Source organism: Aulonocara stuartgranti, assembly GCF_965226115.1.
Source record: "Aulonocara stuartgranti genome assembly, chromosome: 12".
Taxonomy (NCBI): Eukaryota; Metazoa; Chordata; class Actinopteri; order Cichliformes; family Cichlidae; genus Aulonocara; species Aulonocara stuartgranti.
The window spans coordinates 20,478,384-20,494,797 of record NC_138948.1 but is presented as its reverse complement, the minus strand read 5'-3'; the positions used below and the strand labels follow the sequence as shown (position 1 = coordinate 20,494,797).

The 16,414-nt window shown below is 39.6% G+C and overlaps 1 protein-coding gene across 2 annotated transcripts; it reads left to right on the top strand.

Annotated features, from left to right (window-relative positions):
* The first annotated feature begins 1,645 nt into the window (after positions 1–1,645).
* On the top strand, positions 1,646–15,839 carry tbx5b (T-box transcription factor 5b). 2 transcript variants are annotated; one of them, XM_082554153.1, is made up of 9 exons: positions 1,646–1,715; positions 4,254–4,400; positions 4,675–4,769; positions 5,065–5,184; positions 6,710–6,857; positions 8,236–8,388; positions 10,551–10,642; positions 11,578–11,831; positions 13,465–15,839. In XM_082554153.1, the coding sequence occupies exons 2-9, from the start codon at positions 4,260–4,262 to the stop codon at positions 14,049–14,051; spliced, it is 1,590 nt and encodes a 529-aa protein (XP_082410279.1). In that variant the 5' UTR covers positions 1,646–1,715; positions 4,254–4,259; the 3' UTR covers positions 14,052–15,839. The 2 variants fall into 2 exon arrangements, with proteins under 2 accessions (XP_082410279.1, XP_082410278.1); XM_082554152.1 differs by lacking the exon at positions 1,646–1,715 and adding an exon at positions 3,130–3,553.
* Positions 15,840–16,414: the final 575 nt, after the last annotated feature.

Genomic DNA, 16,414 nt, shown 5'->3' with positions numbered 1-16,414 from the left:
GCCAGGATGGGACAATAATGAGCCTTCCAGCAACCACCACCACCTCATTTATTCAAACTGTTGCCTCTAGCTTTTCTTCTTCTGGACCAAGCAGCTACAGGATCATACCAAATGAAGAGTTATACCCCAAGAAGCCGATTTAATAATGAGATTAAGCACTTAAAACTAAAGATTAAAATATTAGACGTGGGACTGTTTTAAATAGCAAGTACACAAAAGTATTCAGTCAAACATGAACTTGACTGAATACTGAGGTGTGTGCCCTGTAAAAATGTGGTTTCCAATAGTAAATGTTTCATTTTCAAAGAAATGTGCCTACATTTTGAGAGCAATCGGATAGTTAGACAAAAAAAACCATTTGTTCTTAAAGACAAGTTTCAAACTCATAATTTAAATGATAAATTAACGCTCTTTGTTAAGTAAGATTCTTTTAAAGAATTAGTAGTTTTGTCACTATTTGGTTATTAATCCGAAATATTTCTCCAAGGTTTGTATTTTATTATCACAAATATTTATAGGCCGTCTATAGAAAAATGGTTAAAATAAAATTTTCATGTTTTAACGCTTATAAAGAAGCGCCAAACTGCGTGTATTTTAAGCGGCAATTCGGCAGGTTTCGATTTAGCTTGCAGGCCCATATTAATAATTAATTGACTTTTAGCAAATATTTCTGGGAAACTATATTTAAACTTTAAAAAAACTTGTGTTTCGAGGAATAGAGAAAATACTTGTAATTTTCTAAATAAATAAACGGATTGCAACAACCTTCCAATAGCCTGAAAACCAAAATACATTAATAACATGTTTCTTTTATGTAGGAAGCCCTCTGAAATATATATATATATATTTAAATCTTGTATGTTTGTATGTGGGTTTGCTGTTTCAGATAGATTAAAAAGCAAATGAGGTGAGTAATTAAACCAAAGTTAATTGCGAAAAAGTTTATTGTGGGAATTGTCCAGCCTATTTCTTTCTGCAGAACTGTTGTTTCAGCGGTGTCATCACACAAATACAGTTTTAAAGAAATGCAAAAGAGTCTTTGTTGTGTAACAATATTTAAGTTGACGTTTTGACTTATCACTGAAAAGCAAAATCTTTGAGCAGTGGACTATAAAAAAAACCTTCTGTAAACAAACATAATAAATGTGACGAACATTATTCAGGCCAATCTTTCTGGCAGGGAAACGCTAATCTGCCCAGACTGTATAGGCTCGGCTACATCAACAAAATAATCTACTGCAGTTTCTCTTGAATTTTCATTTTCCACCTCCCAAAAATGATTGTTTAGAGACGACTTTAGAAACTATGCTGGTACTAAAAATATATAACATGTGGCCTATGGAAGCTTTTCATTCTAAACTTCACATCAGCGTGGCAATCAGTGGGAAAACAGTGAATAACTTATCAGATCAAAATCCACGCTGCGTGTAACCTAATCGTCAGCGCCAGCTTAAAACGCACAGATGTAGCTTGCGTCTGAGCGTATATACTGTTAGGCTTATTGGCGTGGTGTCCGAGCAGCTCGGAAACTTGATGGATCTGCATTTACACACATGAACGCACACTAGCACACACACAATTACACACAGAGGGTACGGACCCTGTCCCTCCCAGTGGCAGCGCGCTCGCTGCAGTACCCGCTTGTCGCGTTATGCAGGAGAGGCTGTGGACCAAACTGCAGAGGTCTACACCTGGGATTTGGATAATTTAAAACGGTAAGAGCTGCAATTATGACTGCGTATTTGAACCAAAACATAGTCACGTGCAGGTCGATTAAACCTGAGACTTTCTCGTGCGTAAAAGAGCGCTATTTATGCGCAAGAATTGCCTGCAGGAGATAACATTTTTACATTAATTTGATGTAGTAATCTTAGCGTATCGAATAACTGCTGTGTTATGTCCTAAGCCAGTATGTCAGTACATGTAAGCTCTAGTATTTTCTGGTAAGCTATTTTAGACCTTGTCCACCTATCATGTCTAAGATGGTTATGTCGTGAATATCTCGGATATTTTGCTTAAATTATTAATCTGAAAATCTGGTTGATGCTTAAATTAATACAAAAAAGATGAGAGACTGCAGTTAAGCTGAATGGTGGAAATGTGTAATGCTGACCTCCCGGTGACCTCTTCAACTTTCAACTCTGGATGCCTCAGGTTATCAAGATCTACAGTAATCCAGTCAAAGTGATGCGCGCTCGCGTCAACTCGATGCTGTTGCTACTATAGGCCCCTCCGTGCCCGAATAATCTCCTATAAAAAAGATCTCTGTATCTAGCCTCGTGTGAGATTATATTTGGGGGTTTATCTTGAAACAACCCAAATCCACGTCACATTTTCTTGGTAACCTAACATATATGTATATATATATATATATATATATATATATATATATATATATATATATATATATATATATATATATATATATATATATATATATATATATATATATATATATATAATTGTGCTTTAATCACCAATACGGCAGAGACACGAATCAATAACTTATTAGTACATAAATAAATCTGCCAGCAGTTATCAGCTAATATGTCTTCTTTTTGCGTGAGGGGAATGCTCACACACGAATGAAAATTTGTCTAAAAATCAGACCACGTCTCTCTTATTTTCATTTTACTCTAGCTTTGCCGACAGTCTCCTTCCACTCACCCATCACGAGTCTAATGTTTATTTAATTCGAGCGTAAAATATCTCCCCTCTGTCCTGAAACAGGAAGTAACAATTTTTTCTGATCAAGCAGGACATTTTCATGAATAATACAGATTTTTTTTTCAGGTAGGAAATGAATCAGCGATCATTTTGTCAACTTGAAGTCTGTGTGACATAACACCAAGTGAGAAGGCTGTAAAATACATGATTGATGCGGTGGGGAAAATAGACGCTGTGAGAAAAAATATGTATAAATATATATTTTCATGTAAATGTATATAAATAAATAATTCCCCATCGAGGGGTGCGTGCGTGCGTCTGGGTCTCTGTGTGTGTGTTTCTGCGCGCGTGATTGGCCAGTGTCACAGCCATGATTTGGGCTGCAGATACCGATGCACCATGCAGACCTATGAGAACGCGGGGATGGCAAAAGGGGGAGGGCAGAGTACGTGAGGCGGACTTGACTCCATTTGTTGTGAAGGATCTGATGAGCTGGGTTCAGATCAAGGCTACCGCTGGGTCCGCGAGGACAATGGGGAGTGAGCGAGACAAATGAGGAAGGAATTACAGGCGCTGTGAGCAGATCTCAGACTTCACCACAGCTGTGGACGGGAAGCAGCGAGGCGGACGCGCCTCTCCGTGTGCGCGCAGGGAGACGGACAGCGAAACGAAGAAGAAAAAAAATAGACCAAAACAAAAAACTACAATATGACAAAGCTGCAGAGGAGACGTGGATTTTTTAAGAACCACCTTGGAAATATTTAAAAATTTATATATATTTTTTTAATTAAAAAAATATATACGTATACTCGCTCTACAGCCTGCAGAGAGCGCAGGAAGAGGATGAGAGTGTTTTCTGCAGGGGGAGCAGGGCAGTGCATTTGAGGTAAAGGCCCTCAGAGAGAGCACACAAAATAAACATGCCAGACATACACTGTGGTTATATTTGATGTGCACTTTCAAAACTGCAGGCTGTGATTGTGGTAGCTGTACAGTTCTGTGCACTGTTAACACTGGAATGTAAAGCTTCAGATATCATGTACTGTAAACCATGAACTTAGTGCTTTTATTACGGCATCTGTAAGTGCAGTCCAGTTTGGTAGCTGTGATGTTTAGATCTCATAAAACTGGTAGTGAATCTGAGCCTTCTTCGAAAACAATGCTCAAGATCAAGCTGCACGTTTAATCTCATTTCAAGTGTAAATCTGTAATTAGATGATTGGATGAGTTAGTCTATTGTAACTCTATGTGAGCTATTGTAATCTATTATGAGTGATTGGTCTTTTTAGGGCAACAAAGCCAGGAGTTCTTTGTGGGGGGTTTTCACCACAAACTCAAATTGTGGCCTCTTTGCGCTCCCTCTAACAAAAGACCGTTTTGCCCCCATATATAATTTATTATTATTTAGAAATATTATTCGTATAGGTGCTGACTTTGAGGTTACCCAATTGGCATCCAGAGTGTCAAACAGCGCATAGAATTTGATCAAATAAACCAGTAAAATGGGCAAATGTCTGGTGTGTGTGTGTGTGTGTGTGTGTGTGTGTGTGTGTGTGTGTGTGTGTGTGTGTGTGTGTGTGCATCAGTGGGACATGGCAAACGGAGGGGACCAGTACGGCCTTGCAGAGCCCCCTGACTCGGACTGTATGGATTCCCCAAAAGAGACCAAACAGGAAAATCCCGGCTTCACCCTGAACTCACCAGCTTCACCGCAGAGCGCGTCCAGTCAGCAGGTACCAACCTGTAGCTTACTCTGGGTTTTAATTTAAATTTACTTAAAAAATTAATTCAGTGTTGTTGTTTTTTTTTTACCAAACAAATAATAGCTGCTCGTCCAGTCATATTTTTTTCATAGAAATAAAAGAAAAAAGTAAACAAAACTTTGTCATTGCTGTTGGTTTAATTTGCCACGGATTTGGCTTATAATGCCTATTAATTACTAAATAACTATTTAAATATAACTAGAGTTTAAACTTTAACTCGTGCACTCATTATATTTTTGTACAGGGGATGGAGGGAATCAAAGTTTTCCTTCATGATAGGGAACTTTGGACCAAGTTTGATGAAGTAGGAACGGAAATGATCATCACCAAGGCTGGAAGGTAAAACTGTTGAATGACTTTAACACAAAGTAAATTTTATTGGTGGTTCGTGTTGTACCGCTTGAAAACAATGCAAATTATTTTTAATGTCACACTTTTGATCAAAACATAAACCTAAAGGGAAAAAATACAGTACGCGGGTGCCACCGGGCCTCAGCAGGGAAATTTTCTAAAGGAAACCAAATCCCTAAAGGAATCATTTTATTTTTTATTTTATTCATTTAAAAAAATAAATCAATATTTAATCATATATGTCGCTGTTTTTATTTGTTTTTTCTGGATGTGCTCCCTGAAGGAGGATGTTCCCCAGTTATAAAGTGAAGGTCACAGGACTCAACCCGAAAACCAAGTACATTCTCCTGATGGACATCATTCCCGGAGATGACCATCGCTACAAATTCGCAGACAACAAATGGTTCGTAGGAACATGTCTAAAACACGGTATACACACTTACAGGACATTCAAAGTCATGTTCGGGTAGTGAAAGTAGTATGGCAGTGTGTTCGGGGTATAGGTCAGCTTCCCCACCAAAAACATATCTGAATATATAAATGTTTTAAGTGTATGGTAAAACAGAAAGAGGATGATAACAAATATGCAGCTATTTAAAATAAATGAATAAATATAATAATAGCTTTCCGAAAATAAATAAATAAATCAAAATTTCCATTTCCAGATCTCAGATTCCGCCATCTCCTTCCCCCTCTTTGCTTATGAACCTTATATCAAGAAACCTCTGAACTTAACTCTGGGTAAACCTTGTTGTTGTGGGTTTATACCCTCCACTCCACCCACGCTTGTGCACTCTGTAAAGGTCGGGTCCTTCTTGCAGACTGGGATGGCCTAGTTCCCCGTGTTTCCCCCCCCGTTTCTGCCCGCCGGTTAAATCAGAATATGACGGGTTCACGGGGCGGACAGACGGCGCAGACCGGTTTAAAATATCCAATTCAGCTGTTTGTGTGTGTGTGTGTGTGTGTGTGTGTGTGTGTGTGTGTGTGTGTGTGTGTGTGTGTGCTGCTGAAGGGAAATCCGACGAACAACTGACTCTGCAGCGAGATATCTGCCCCTTCAAAGCATCATTTGGTTATTACAAAGACACAAGGGGTCTGTGCCTTACCTGACACAAATTCCCAGCTCAGAGAGTAAAGTTACTGGAAGAGCTCGGTGTTTACACGGTAGCCTGTAAGTCGGTGCTGGTCCGTAGGGCTTTGTTTCACCTTGTCCTGGGAGTTTGTAGTAATATTTTTGCCTTCCGGTGTAGGAGAATGGACAATACTTTCCACAAATGATGAAAAGTTCACACATCACAGACTCCCAGGCTAAACAGAAGCCTAAATCACTTCTGACACCGCGGAATCAATTCTTAATACTTTAGGAGCTGAATGTCCATGGCACTATTGCTAGTTTCCACGCACATGCGCAATAGTTGTTTGGGAAAATACATATCGACTCGTTTATGCTGTGCAAAGTATCCAAAGTATGTGGGGGGAAAACTCACCTGTACAAGTGTAACACATTATAAAATGTGCAGATGTTTTCTCTGTCTGTTTCTCGGTGACTATAAGGAAATTAGAAAAATAATGAATAATAAAGATGGTAGACCTTTATTGTTATTTTTCTTAATTATTAAAAAATACAGGTTATGTTAACGATTTCAGACTTTTGCCTGGAAATAGACAAAAACGGGATACGCGCTAGGGCAGTTTAGGAGGAAACGGTTCATTTGGGTTAACCGAGTTAAGGTCCAGATGTGGGTGTCTGCGTAAGCTCCAGCAAAACATAGTTTGTCTAATTAAAGAACCAACCAGGCCTTCTGCAGCCGGCGGCAGCGCTGGCCTGCTACACCACGAAAACCACTGTGATCGTGTGTGTGTGTGTGTGTGTGTGTGTGTCAGTGTCAGAGCATTTTCCGATCCACCGCGTTTCTTTGGTCATAAAGGTCGATGACGGGGAAGGCAGAGCCCGCGATGCCCGGTAGGCTCTACGTCCATCCGGACTCTCCCGCCACAGGGGCGCACTGGAGCCGCCAGCTTGTCTCTTTCCAGAAACTCAAACTCACCAACAACCACCTGGACCCCTTTGGACACGTGAGTCTGTCTGCTTAACAGTATTTTTTGCTTGTTTGCTTTGTTTCTATGTCTGTCACAGACAGAACAAGAACACACGCTCTGTTTGATACAATAAAAAAAGTTTGCCCTTTGAATTTAGTTCCATTATTTTTACTCATAATAAGCATACAAACCATCAGCTGTCCTAATGAAGGTGGCCTGCGGGCCAAACTAAATAGCTTTTATACGCATTTTAAATAATTAGACCTGAGAGGTGTTTTCAGTGTAAGAAAAATGACTATACAAAGTACAGCACAGGTCCGGTCAGCCAACACGGTCTCGGTCAGCAGGCAGGCAAAACCCGAGGAGCCCGTGAAGCTCACTCCTCGGGGTATAACTCACGCGACATCACAACACAACACAAATCACCGCGAGAGCCGCACAGCTCACACTGCACACTTGAGATGAGACACATACGGTTACAGGCGCGTGAGAGCAGATGATAGGCTATCGTTCTGCGCGCGCCTCTTGGTGCCAGTGCATGCGCACGCAGAAAAAATGGAAAAAGATGAAAGAAAGGACACAACTGTAATATTTTTATACTTGTTAATTTAGAGATAATCTGCAACTTTGCAGTTAAACCGAGAGCCCCCTGCGTAAACAAACGTGGTCTCGCCCAAACGCGCGCAGAGAGGGCCGCCATCCGGCCTAGATCCACTTGTGGAGTTGTCAGTGTCGTGGGAAATAGTTTAGACCGTGCGCAATAGTTTAGTTTTTAATAGTTTAAAGTTAGCAGTATGTCCAAACTAAAGCTTAAAGTCTTTAACAATATCAAACGGGAATGAATCAGAAAGTCTAATTAGACATATGCGGAAATAGTTTGTTGATGATCAGTGAGTGCTGAACACATTTTTTAAATTCTGCATTATACCAGATGGTTGCTCGGGTGCGTACAATTTATTCAAAAAGCTTTAAATGTCATACAAGATTAATAAACAAAGATGAATATGTTGATTTAAAATGGAGTTTCTTTTATGTATATTTATTTCCTTTTTTCTTTACTTTATAGGACAACATGACCTTCATGAATAATTTTTGAGATTTTTCTAACCAATGCAGATGAAAAAAACCCCAAAACACTTGCAGGGTTCACATTACTGTGAGAAAATTAGTCTCGGGTTGTAACTGTATAAACAAAGATCCTTTATTGTTTTTACTGCTGACATTCACTTTGATCCTACTCACAGGTAATCTCTGTTTTAAACATTTATGTCAGCCAAGGATTCTGGAAATCAAAGTACCTTTACATGGGATTAATCGCCACCTGGATTCTAAAGTCTAGATCCAAGCATCTGCTAGTGATTTTTTGGAATGACAGGCCTGTCAGTCTCACCTACATAATATCTCCCCCATGTAGATAATACTCAACTCTATGCACAAATACCAGCCTCGTCTCCATATTGTCAAGGCAGATGAGAACAATGGCTTTGGTTCCAAAAACACAGCTTTCTGCACTCACATCTTCCCCGAGACTGCCTTCATCGCTGTGACATCCTATCAGAACCACAAGGTAAGCCTAATGCAGAGCACACTACGAAGCACTGTTAAACATAGGGAGCCAACTGCAAATGCTGTAGCAAGTACTGGAAGTTTCACAATGTATATGAATACAGTAGGGGTACTCTAAGTAACACAGATGCATTAGAAGTCCTTATAATGGTATAAGGACCCTTTAATGATGCTTATACAGTTTAACAATTGTTGATGTGAATATAAAGTGTAGAGTGATTTCACTGGCTGAGCTACAGTATGTTACAGTTATTCAAACAATAATGGAAATGGATTTCATAGTCTAATATTTGCACGTAAGAGCTGCTCTACTGTCACATCAATGACAGATGCATGCATATTGTTTGGCCTTTTGGTCAGTAGTTATAGTCAAATTTCTTTCTCACACATACAACGGCTCTCACACACACAGGCACGCGTGCACACACACACACACACACACACACACACACACACACACACACACACACACACACACACACACACACTGTTTGTATTACTGTCTTTATTTTGTATCCAAAAAGCCAATTAGCATGCTCTTTGTTTATGCGTCATAGCTTAGTATTTGTAAACATGTAAACATTAAGTTTCTCCCTTTCTGTGTGTGTGTGTGTGTGTGCGTTTGTATATGTGCTCGAGCTCGTGTGAGTGTCAGCCTCTAATGACCTGTTTCTTTCCTTTAATCTGAGCTGAGCTAGTTTCCTCGGCATCTATTAGAAACACAGATTGCTGTAGCTTTGAGCCTCGTTGCTGAATACGTTCACATGCGATGGCTTCATTTTCATCACGTCTAATTTTCATAACAAATAACTGTAACTTAAATAGTTACAACTAAGAAAGTTTTCTATCACAATTTATATTTCTATAGTTTGTCTTTTGATTTTCTTTTAGAAATTATAAATTGTAAGCAAAATGTTTTGGTAGACAAAATAGAAGCAAAAATCTTTGTAGCTTTAATGTGGCATTCTTCATTTTATTTATTATAGAATTAAAGTTGAGGTTAAAAACCCCCCAATAATACTGATTTAATCCATCAGAAGGCATTTTGAGCTTATAACCAATTTGCATTGCATTGTTTTCTGTACATAGATATACTGCAATGTATTTCAACTTTAGCTATAATTATTATCATTATAGTGTCAAGTTTGCATAAAATACTATAGGTAATACATGTACTTCATAATAATAAAATGGTAATAATTGTTAAATTATTATATTTAATACAAGTATGTAATTATAAGTACAATATACTTCTTGCTTACAATACATTTTATCACAAAGTCTATGTATAAGTTCATATATAAATAAATATATTTCTCAAATATATATATATATAGTAAGAGTAAGACTGTATTTGTATGACTTTTACACTTACACTTTTACACTTACAGTGCTACAATAATAATAATAATATGATATATTACAGTGATAAAAATGTCCAGAAGAATTATTACAGCTCTTCTTCTTCTTCTTCTTCTTCTTCCTTATTATTATTATTATTATTATTATTATTGTTATTAGAGATTGTATTAATTTTTTCAATTCTTTTGGTGAAACATATTATTACTAAAAAGCTTTATAGTTACATGGTAGCTATAGTTAACACAAGCAGTATAAATAAGTAATATGTAAGACACTAATGTGGTGCTAAATAGAAATCAGAGCTCTTTAGCCAGCAGTTTGGAGTGGGTTATCAGTATTTTCAGCACTTCAAAGTTTGTTTGGACCTGAGCTCGTGTCAGATCTTCAGCCGGCTCGCCTCTTGTGTGATGGTCTTGGACTTTGACCAAATGAAATCCCTCAAAAACCGCAAAGATTTACCTCCATGACATCACTGGGAGAAGTTTGAAGCTTTAACATCAAAGCTCGAAGCTTTGGACCTCTAAAAGCTTTGGCCTGAAATCCTTAAACCTGGCGACTGTTTGGGTAAACAGTTTATTCTGTGTCAGCTGGCGAGAACACTGTTCACTCCGTTAGAAACGTAAGCAGCTGAGGAATGTTGGCCATGCAGAGCTCCAGCAGTCCTCCTTTTAATACTTGCAGGTCCTCCGAATAATAGTAAACCATTGATTTAGTCAATGGGAAAATAAAAAATAAAAAACAGAGCATGCCTTTGGGCCTGCAGACCTGTGCAAGTAAAATATTGCTCTGCTTTGTCCTCAGATTACACAGCTGAAGATAGAGAATAATCCTTTTGCTAAGGGATTCAGAGGCAGCGACGACAATGAGCTGCATCGCATGGCAAAGTTACAAGGGTGAGTACAGCTTCGTTGATGTGTGTGTGCTTGTGAGCTTTTATAAGACACAATTGCTATTCTTCTTTCTCGACCTCCGTCAGCTGGGAGGGGGAGGTTGTTATGATGGGGTACATATGGTCTAAGACACAAGTGTGTCTGTGAGTGGAGCCAAGTGGTATAAAGAGATGTCAGCCATTGTCACCTGAAGGTTGATCTTAGCCTGAAAACCCGCCCTGAACATGCAGCACAAACACAAATGCACACCCAGCATCATTTCCTTTGCTGCATTGATAAGTCCATGATATCATGTTGCTGCTGGTCTATTTAGGCTGTCACCACTGATCAGCTGACAGGCCTATATTGTGTCGGGTTGCGTGCTGAACTAATCTCCATTTGAGTGGTGTTGTGGCAGGCAGTTTAGAGGTTTTTGGAAGCCAATGGGATTGGCTGTCACTGAAGGGAGGTTGAGGAAAGACAAGGGGGGAGACAGAGGGTGGGAGAGCAGCATTAAATGCAGAACCACTGCTTTATTGGAGAGGAGAGGAGATTCTATGTGAAGTGACAGGGATGAATGTTTATTTTTAGAACGTTGAATTATCTCACAACAGCACTGTGTGTGTGTGTGTGTGTGTGTGTTACTGTCTCAGTGGGAGTCAGGGCGATGTGGCCCGCTGTCTCCTGCACATCACTGAGTTCACCAAGAGGGCAGTGTGCACAGAAAGAAATCAGAGCTGAAAGGATGGAGAATATCTAAATAGACTTGAAGGAAAAGGGGGAAAAAAACAAGAATTCAAGAATTCAACCAAGCAGAATTTAATAATAAGAATATAATAATACATGCACAGATTTGCACATTCTAGAACAGAAGGCTTGTGCTGCTTTCCTGTGCTTGTTACAACATCTGAGATAAACTGTTACCCCATGCTGTAATCTTGTTTTCCTCTCTGTTACAGCAAGGATTACCCAGTGGTCCCTCGTAGTACTGTCCGTCAGAGAGCCTGTTCTTCTGGGAGTCCCTTCAGTGGGGAGGGTCGCGGTTTGCGGGGCTCCCCCGAGGCTGTTGGGTCTCCTTATAGCTGTGAGAACGGCTTGAATGGTAGCAGCCCTCAGGAGCTACTGAGTGCTCCACCCACGCACTACACCCTGCCTCATCCACACCTGCAGTCTGGCCAACAGCAGCAGGTGTACCACTGCACCAAGAGAAAAGGTAAGAGGAAATCGTGTGTTCACACCAGGTTTAAGTAAATCATATAACGATAAAGACAAATGGAATACAGAGTTTTATTTAATATAAAGTTTTGTCTTTTTGAATGAGCATTCAAGGATGCACCATCATCCTTCCAGTTTCCAGCTTGTTTTCAAAAGAATTCATGAGAATATATCTATGTATATATATACATATTTATATAGATAAATAGATAGATAATTACTAACTAATTAGTAATTAGTTAGTAAATTAGTACATTTAACTAACCAACAACAAAGACGTTCATCTACCAGTGGGTGATGTAGTGAAGTTTATATTTAACTATTATTCTACACTCTGCTTGACAAGGACTGTTATATTATTATTATTATTATTATTATTATTATTATTATTGTTGTTGTTGTTATTATTATTATTATTATTATTATTATTATTATTATTATTATTATTATTATATATTTAATTGAAAAATGTTGAAACTGCAAAACCTCGAGGGATTTTGAAAAAACATGTGCTCATTGGCAAGTGATGGCAACCACTTGTTTCAGAAAAGACATGTTTATTGTGTTATACTGCCCTGCATTGTTGTATTTTCTATTCCATAATGCACCAAAGTCTTGGAGTAGGTGATAGGTCTGGTCTGGACGCAGGCCAGTTTACCAGCTGACTCGCACTTGGCAACATTTGACATTGTTTGCTATTGTACTGCTGAAATAAGCCAGTACTTCCCTGAATGGCAGCATATGTTGCTCAATAACTTGTATTTATTGTTCGGCATTAATGGAGTCTTTACAGATGTTACACATGTCACATCATGGAGGGCCTGCGTATAAATGTCTATGAACTGTAAGTGTTCTTCTTTTTTTCATGGGAAAGTTTAAAATTGCGACATTAGTGGTGAAATGTGTTCACTGGTGATGGCTTCCTGAGCCCACGGAGTCCTTTCTACAGCAGAATGTTGTCTATTTTAGGGCACCAAAGCTCAGTATTGGTCTTTGGCTTTGTTTTTTATTTACAGAGATTTCTCTGAACCTTTTATTACCTTTATTTGTACAGTGTATGATGAATTAGCTAAATTGTTTGCAGTTTTTCTTAATTAAGAAACAGAAGTCTTATTTTGTAATTAAAGTCTTATTCATAACGGGGAACCCCTCTTCATATTTACTTCTAAAAACTTCAAGTCTTACAGCCTTAAAATGGGATCAAATCCAAAAACATGCATTAAAAAAATGAATGAAATAAAATTTCTTAGTTTCAGCATTTGACATGTTGGCATTGTGTTATTTGTAATTAAATATAATGATTAAACGATTCACAAATGATGGCATTCTGTTATCTTTAACATTTTACATAGATCCCCCATTGATCTGGGTGCAGTTCTGGTGCTTTGATGTTTATTTCAAGGGTTGTTTTTTTTCTACAAACAGCATTGCCAAAATTTGAAAGTATTGAAAAGAGTTATAGACAGGCCTACTTTGAAATTTGAAACTTCATGTGTACATTTTTTTGTGTCTCAGCTACTTAAACTGCAGTAAATGGGAAGTTATAAATTGAAAGCTGGAACTCTCGCAGCTCTCATTTATCTTCAACTTCAAATGGAAAACCAGCATTTTTTTTCTCTGTCTTTCTGTAGTGGAGGAAAACTGCTCCTCGGAAAACCACCAGCTTTCATACAAGAAACCCTTCATTGGTAGTTCACCAAGTGAAGGGGAATCGTACTATCACCCCTCCTCCTATCCCCCTCCTCCACCCGGTCTATCCAACAACCCAGCCCTGGGGCTCACTGACTCTCCTTACAGCTCTGACATGGGACAGCGTCAGGCCTGCATGTTTGCTGGATCGGAGTCCAGAATGGATGAACTCAGCTGTGCATCCTGGTCATACCCCTGCCCCATCCCGACCGCCATGACCCCAATGGAGCCCTACCCGCCTTACACCCCTCATCCACCCTACAGCTCCAGTCCTCAGGGCTCTCGACTCAGCGCTATAGCCCACCAGACCTCTCCGCCACTCGGAGAACACATCACCAACGATCCCTACCAGAGACAGAACTCCGCACCTCCATCTCAGAGCTCCCAAAACATTCACAGCAGGCAGCTCGGCTCTCCTCTCAGAGAATATCCCCGATACACGGCCAATCTGTCTCCTCCTCTCTACCACACACTAGAGACGCACACACACATCCGGTGTGGGGTGCCAGAATGGAGTGCAGCCTCCTAACTAAACCATAGGATATATCTAAAGACTGATGAGTGGACAGAGATTCCTAGTCCCAAATTTAAAGAGTCTTCTTCTGAAAGAAGCTGCACTACATATGGACTAAATATGATATTAATTTTGTAATATAATTGTGAAAAGTGTGATCTTGTGCTGTGTGAAGCGGTCTCATCTGTTAGTCATGTTTCTCCCCTCTGCTGGAAGGAGTAGTAGATTGTTGAGGACAGGACCTGGACAACAATGATGCTCCAGATGTTCACAAAAGAAAAGCTCCTTCTAACTGCAAAGTGAAAATCAAAGTTTGTGTTTTGTTGTCTTTGCGTAACTCAAAGACTGGTGTGATTCAAATGTTTGCGCTGTGAGCACTAGGCTTGTTCTCCTCTCAGTGACTCCCACTTTTTTTTTGGTATTGTGAAGGATTTAAATTGTGACCCACTGTCAGACAGGCAGTGACATTTACTGACCAAAATAATCTGAGTTCTCACAGCAGAGCCTAAGGGAGATATTTTTCCTCTTTAGTGTTCAAAGCGCAACTCTATGCTCAGTCTCGGTGAAGGAGAAAAGGCACGAGTTGTCCGAGTGAGTGTGTGCACGCGTGAGCCTGTGTATATGTAAAGCCTATGTCAGCTCAGCTCAAGAATGCTATGAGTTCATTTCCAACGAGACAGGCAGTGGTAGCTGCAGGCACTGCACCATCGAGATAAACAGTTTGTTTAGACCGCGCTACAGGCCCAAAGACCTGTAAACACTGTTTCCACTGCATTCTGGGTAAATGCACAACTCAGCGTCACACAGCTGTCACCGCTGTCCTCTCAGTCACCCTAGCCTGACCAATCAGCTTGCTCTGCTCACTCGGAACACGCCAATGAGCGCGTGGCTTTCTTTTATCCTTAGCTGACCAGTCAGATCAGGAGTGCAGCGCGTGTTATGCGTGCGTGCGTTGGGCCCATTTTTGTTTGTTTGTGAATTATTCATGAGTCCAGTGGTGATCCTTGACACGTAGGGATTGCTCAGCAATCACAAAGAAACACAGAGCTGTAAATGTTGATACACCAACTCCTGTTGTCTTTTCATTTTAAATCTGAATTAGTTCCTGTGATACATACAGCCTTACTTCATTGCTTGCTAGATTTGGTTAGGTACGCACATTTCCCTGCAGTCCTTGGGACACTTTCATCCTTGTAGCTAAATGTGAAAAACAAGCAAACAAAAGAAACAAACAAGAAGTGTGGCTCTTTTTGTGAAGAATAGATACAGGCCTCTGGTTTATGTGTTAACAGTCTGTTTTTTTATATCTCTGCCCAGGTGTTTTAACATGCAGTAACTTGTGATATGGTGCTCTAACATTACAAATTATTCATCCAGAGAGAAGATCCTCATCATTCCTTGATATCTATTCGATTTGTGTGTGTGTGTGAGAAGGTGTGTGCGTGACGTTGAAATAAGAATTGATTGTTCTTTTTAGTTTGTTTTTTTTAGCCCTGTTCCTGCCAATAGTATTTATTACTCTAGATTTGTAAAGAATAATTTGTTGTTTGTGAAATAAGATGGTATTGTTCGGAGATCATTGTTTCTCTTTGAGGGTTTGTTTCCAGTTTTGCCCTCCATCTTCAAGTGGTGATAAATATTTGTGATAAACAAACTTTTCTGTTCTATGAAATTACAAAAACAGGGATTTATAAACAGAAATTGAATAAATTTTAGAGAGAAAGTCCTTTGGTTGTAGCATTCTTCTTTGTGACTAGGCAGCAAACACAGCAAGGACAAACGATTAACATTCCCGGCGGGTTATTTAAAGTATGTTCGGCACCTCTGGAGTGGAAACTCTTTTAAGTGGAGGGCAGTTTATCTATTTTGAGGCATGTATGAATTTGAAAGATCTGATAACAAGTGTAAGCTCATTCAACAGTGTTGGAGAGAGTTGTTTAAAGTGTAAGAGTGTTTACTATGCTGTCTTATCAAGCATAATGGACCCCAGTGTCTGTTACTCTTCTTCTCAGCAGCCAAACCTCCAGAGCAGTCTGGGAGCTGCACATACCTTGTCCACCTCTTCTTATCTCTGACAGGTTGTTTGGCATCTCTAGTCTCCACCAGCTGGACCGCCTCACTGACAACCTGCTGCCCAGAAAAGGGAGGGGTCTGTTGGGATCGAGGACAAAGGAAGGTGGGGGTGTGTTGGTGGTCCCCACACTTCTCTTAGACTCCTTTCCAAATTGCCGTTTGCCATCCTGCCGTCTCATGTTCCTGTGTCTCCACAAGAAAAACCTTGTATATTGCTACACCTGACAATTCAGAACTGATTTTTTTCTTTTATTGCAAAAGTGTTTAAATAGCCTTTAACCATTGTATTTTAATTGTACTTTATG

Bases quoted from the DNA above. Each gene is read 5' to 3' on its own strand.
- tbx5b (XM_082554153.1), top strand. From the start codon at position 4,260: ATGGCAAACGGAGGGGACCAGTACGGCCTTGCAGAGCCCCCTGACTCG. The intron at 6,858-8,235 runs GTGAGTCTGTCT...TCCCCCATGTAG, and splicing joins ACCTGGACCCCTTTGGACAC to ATAATACTCAACTCTATGCA. The intron at 8,389-10,550 runs GTAAGCCTAATG...CTTTGTCCTCAG, and splicing joins CATCCTATCAGAACCACAAG to ATTACACAGCTGAAGATAGA.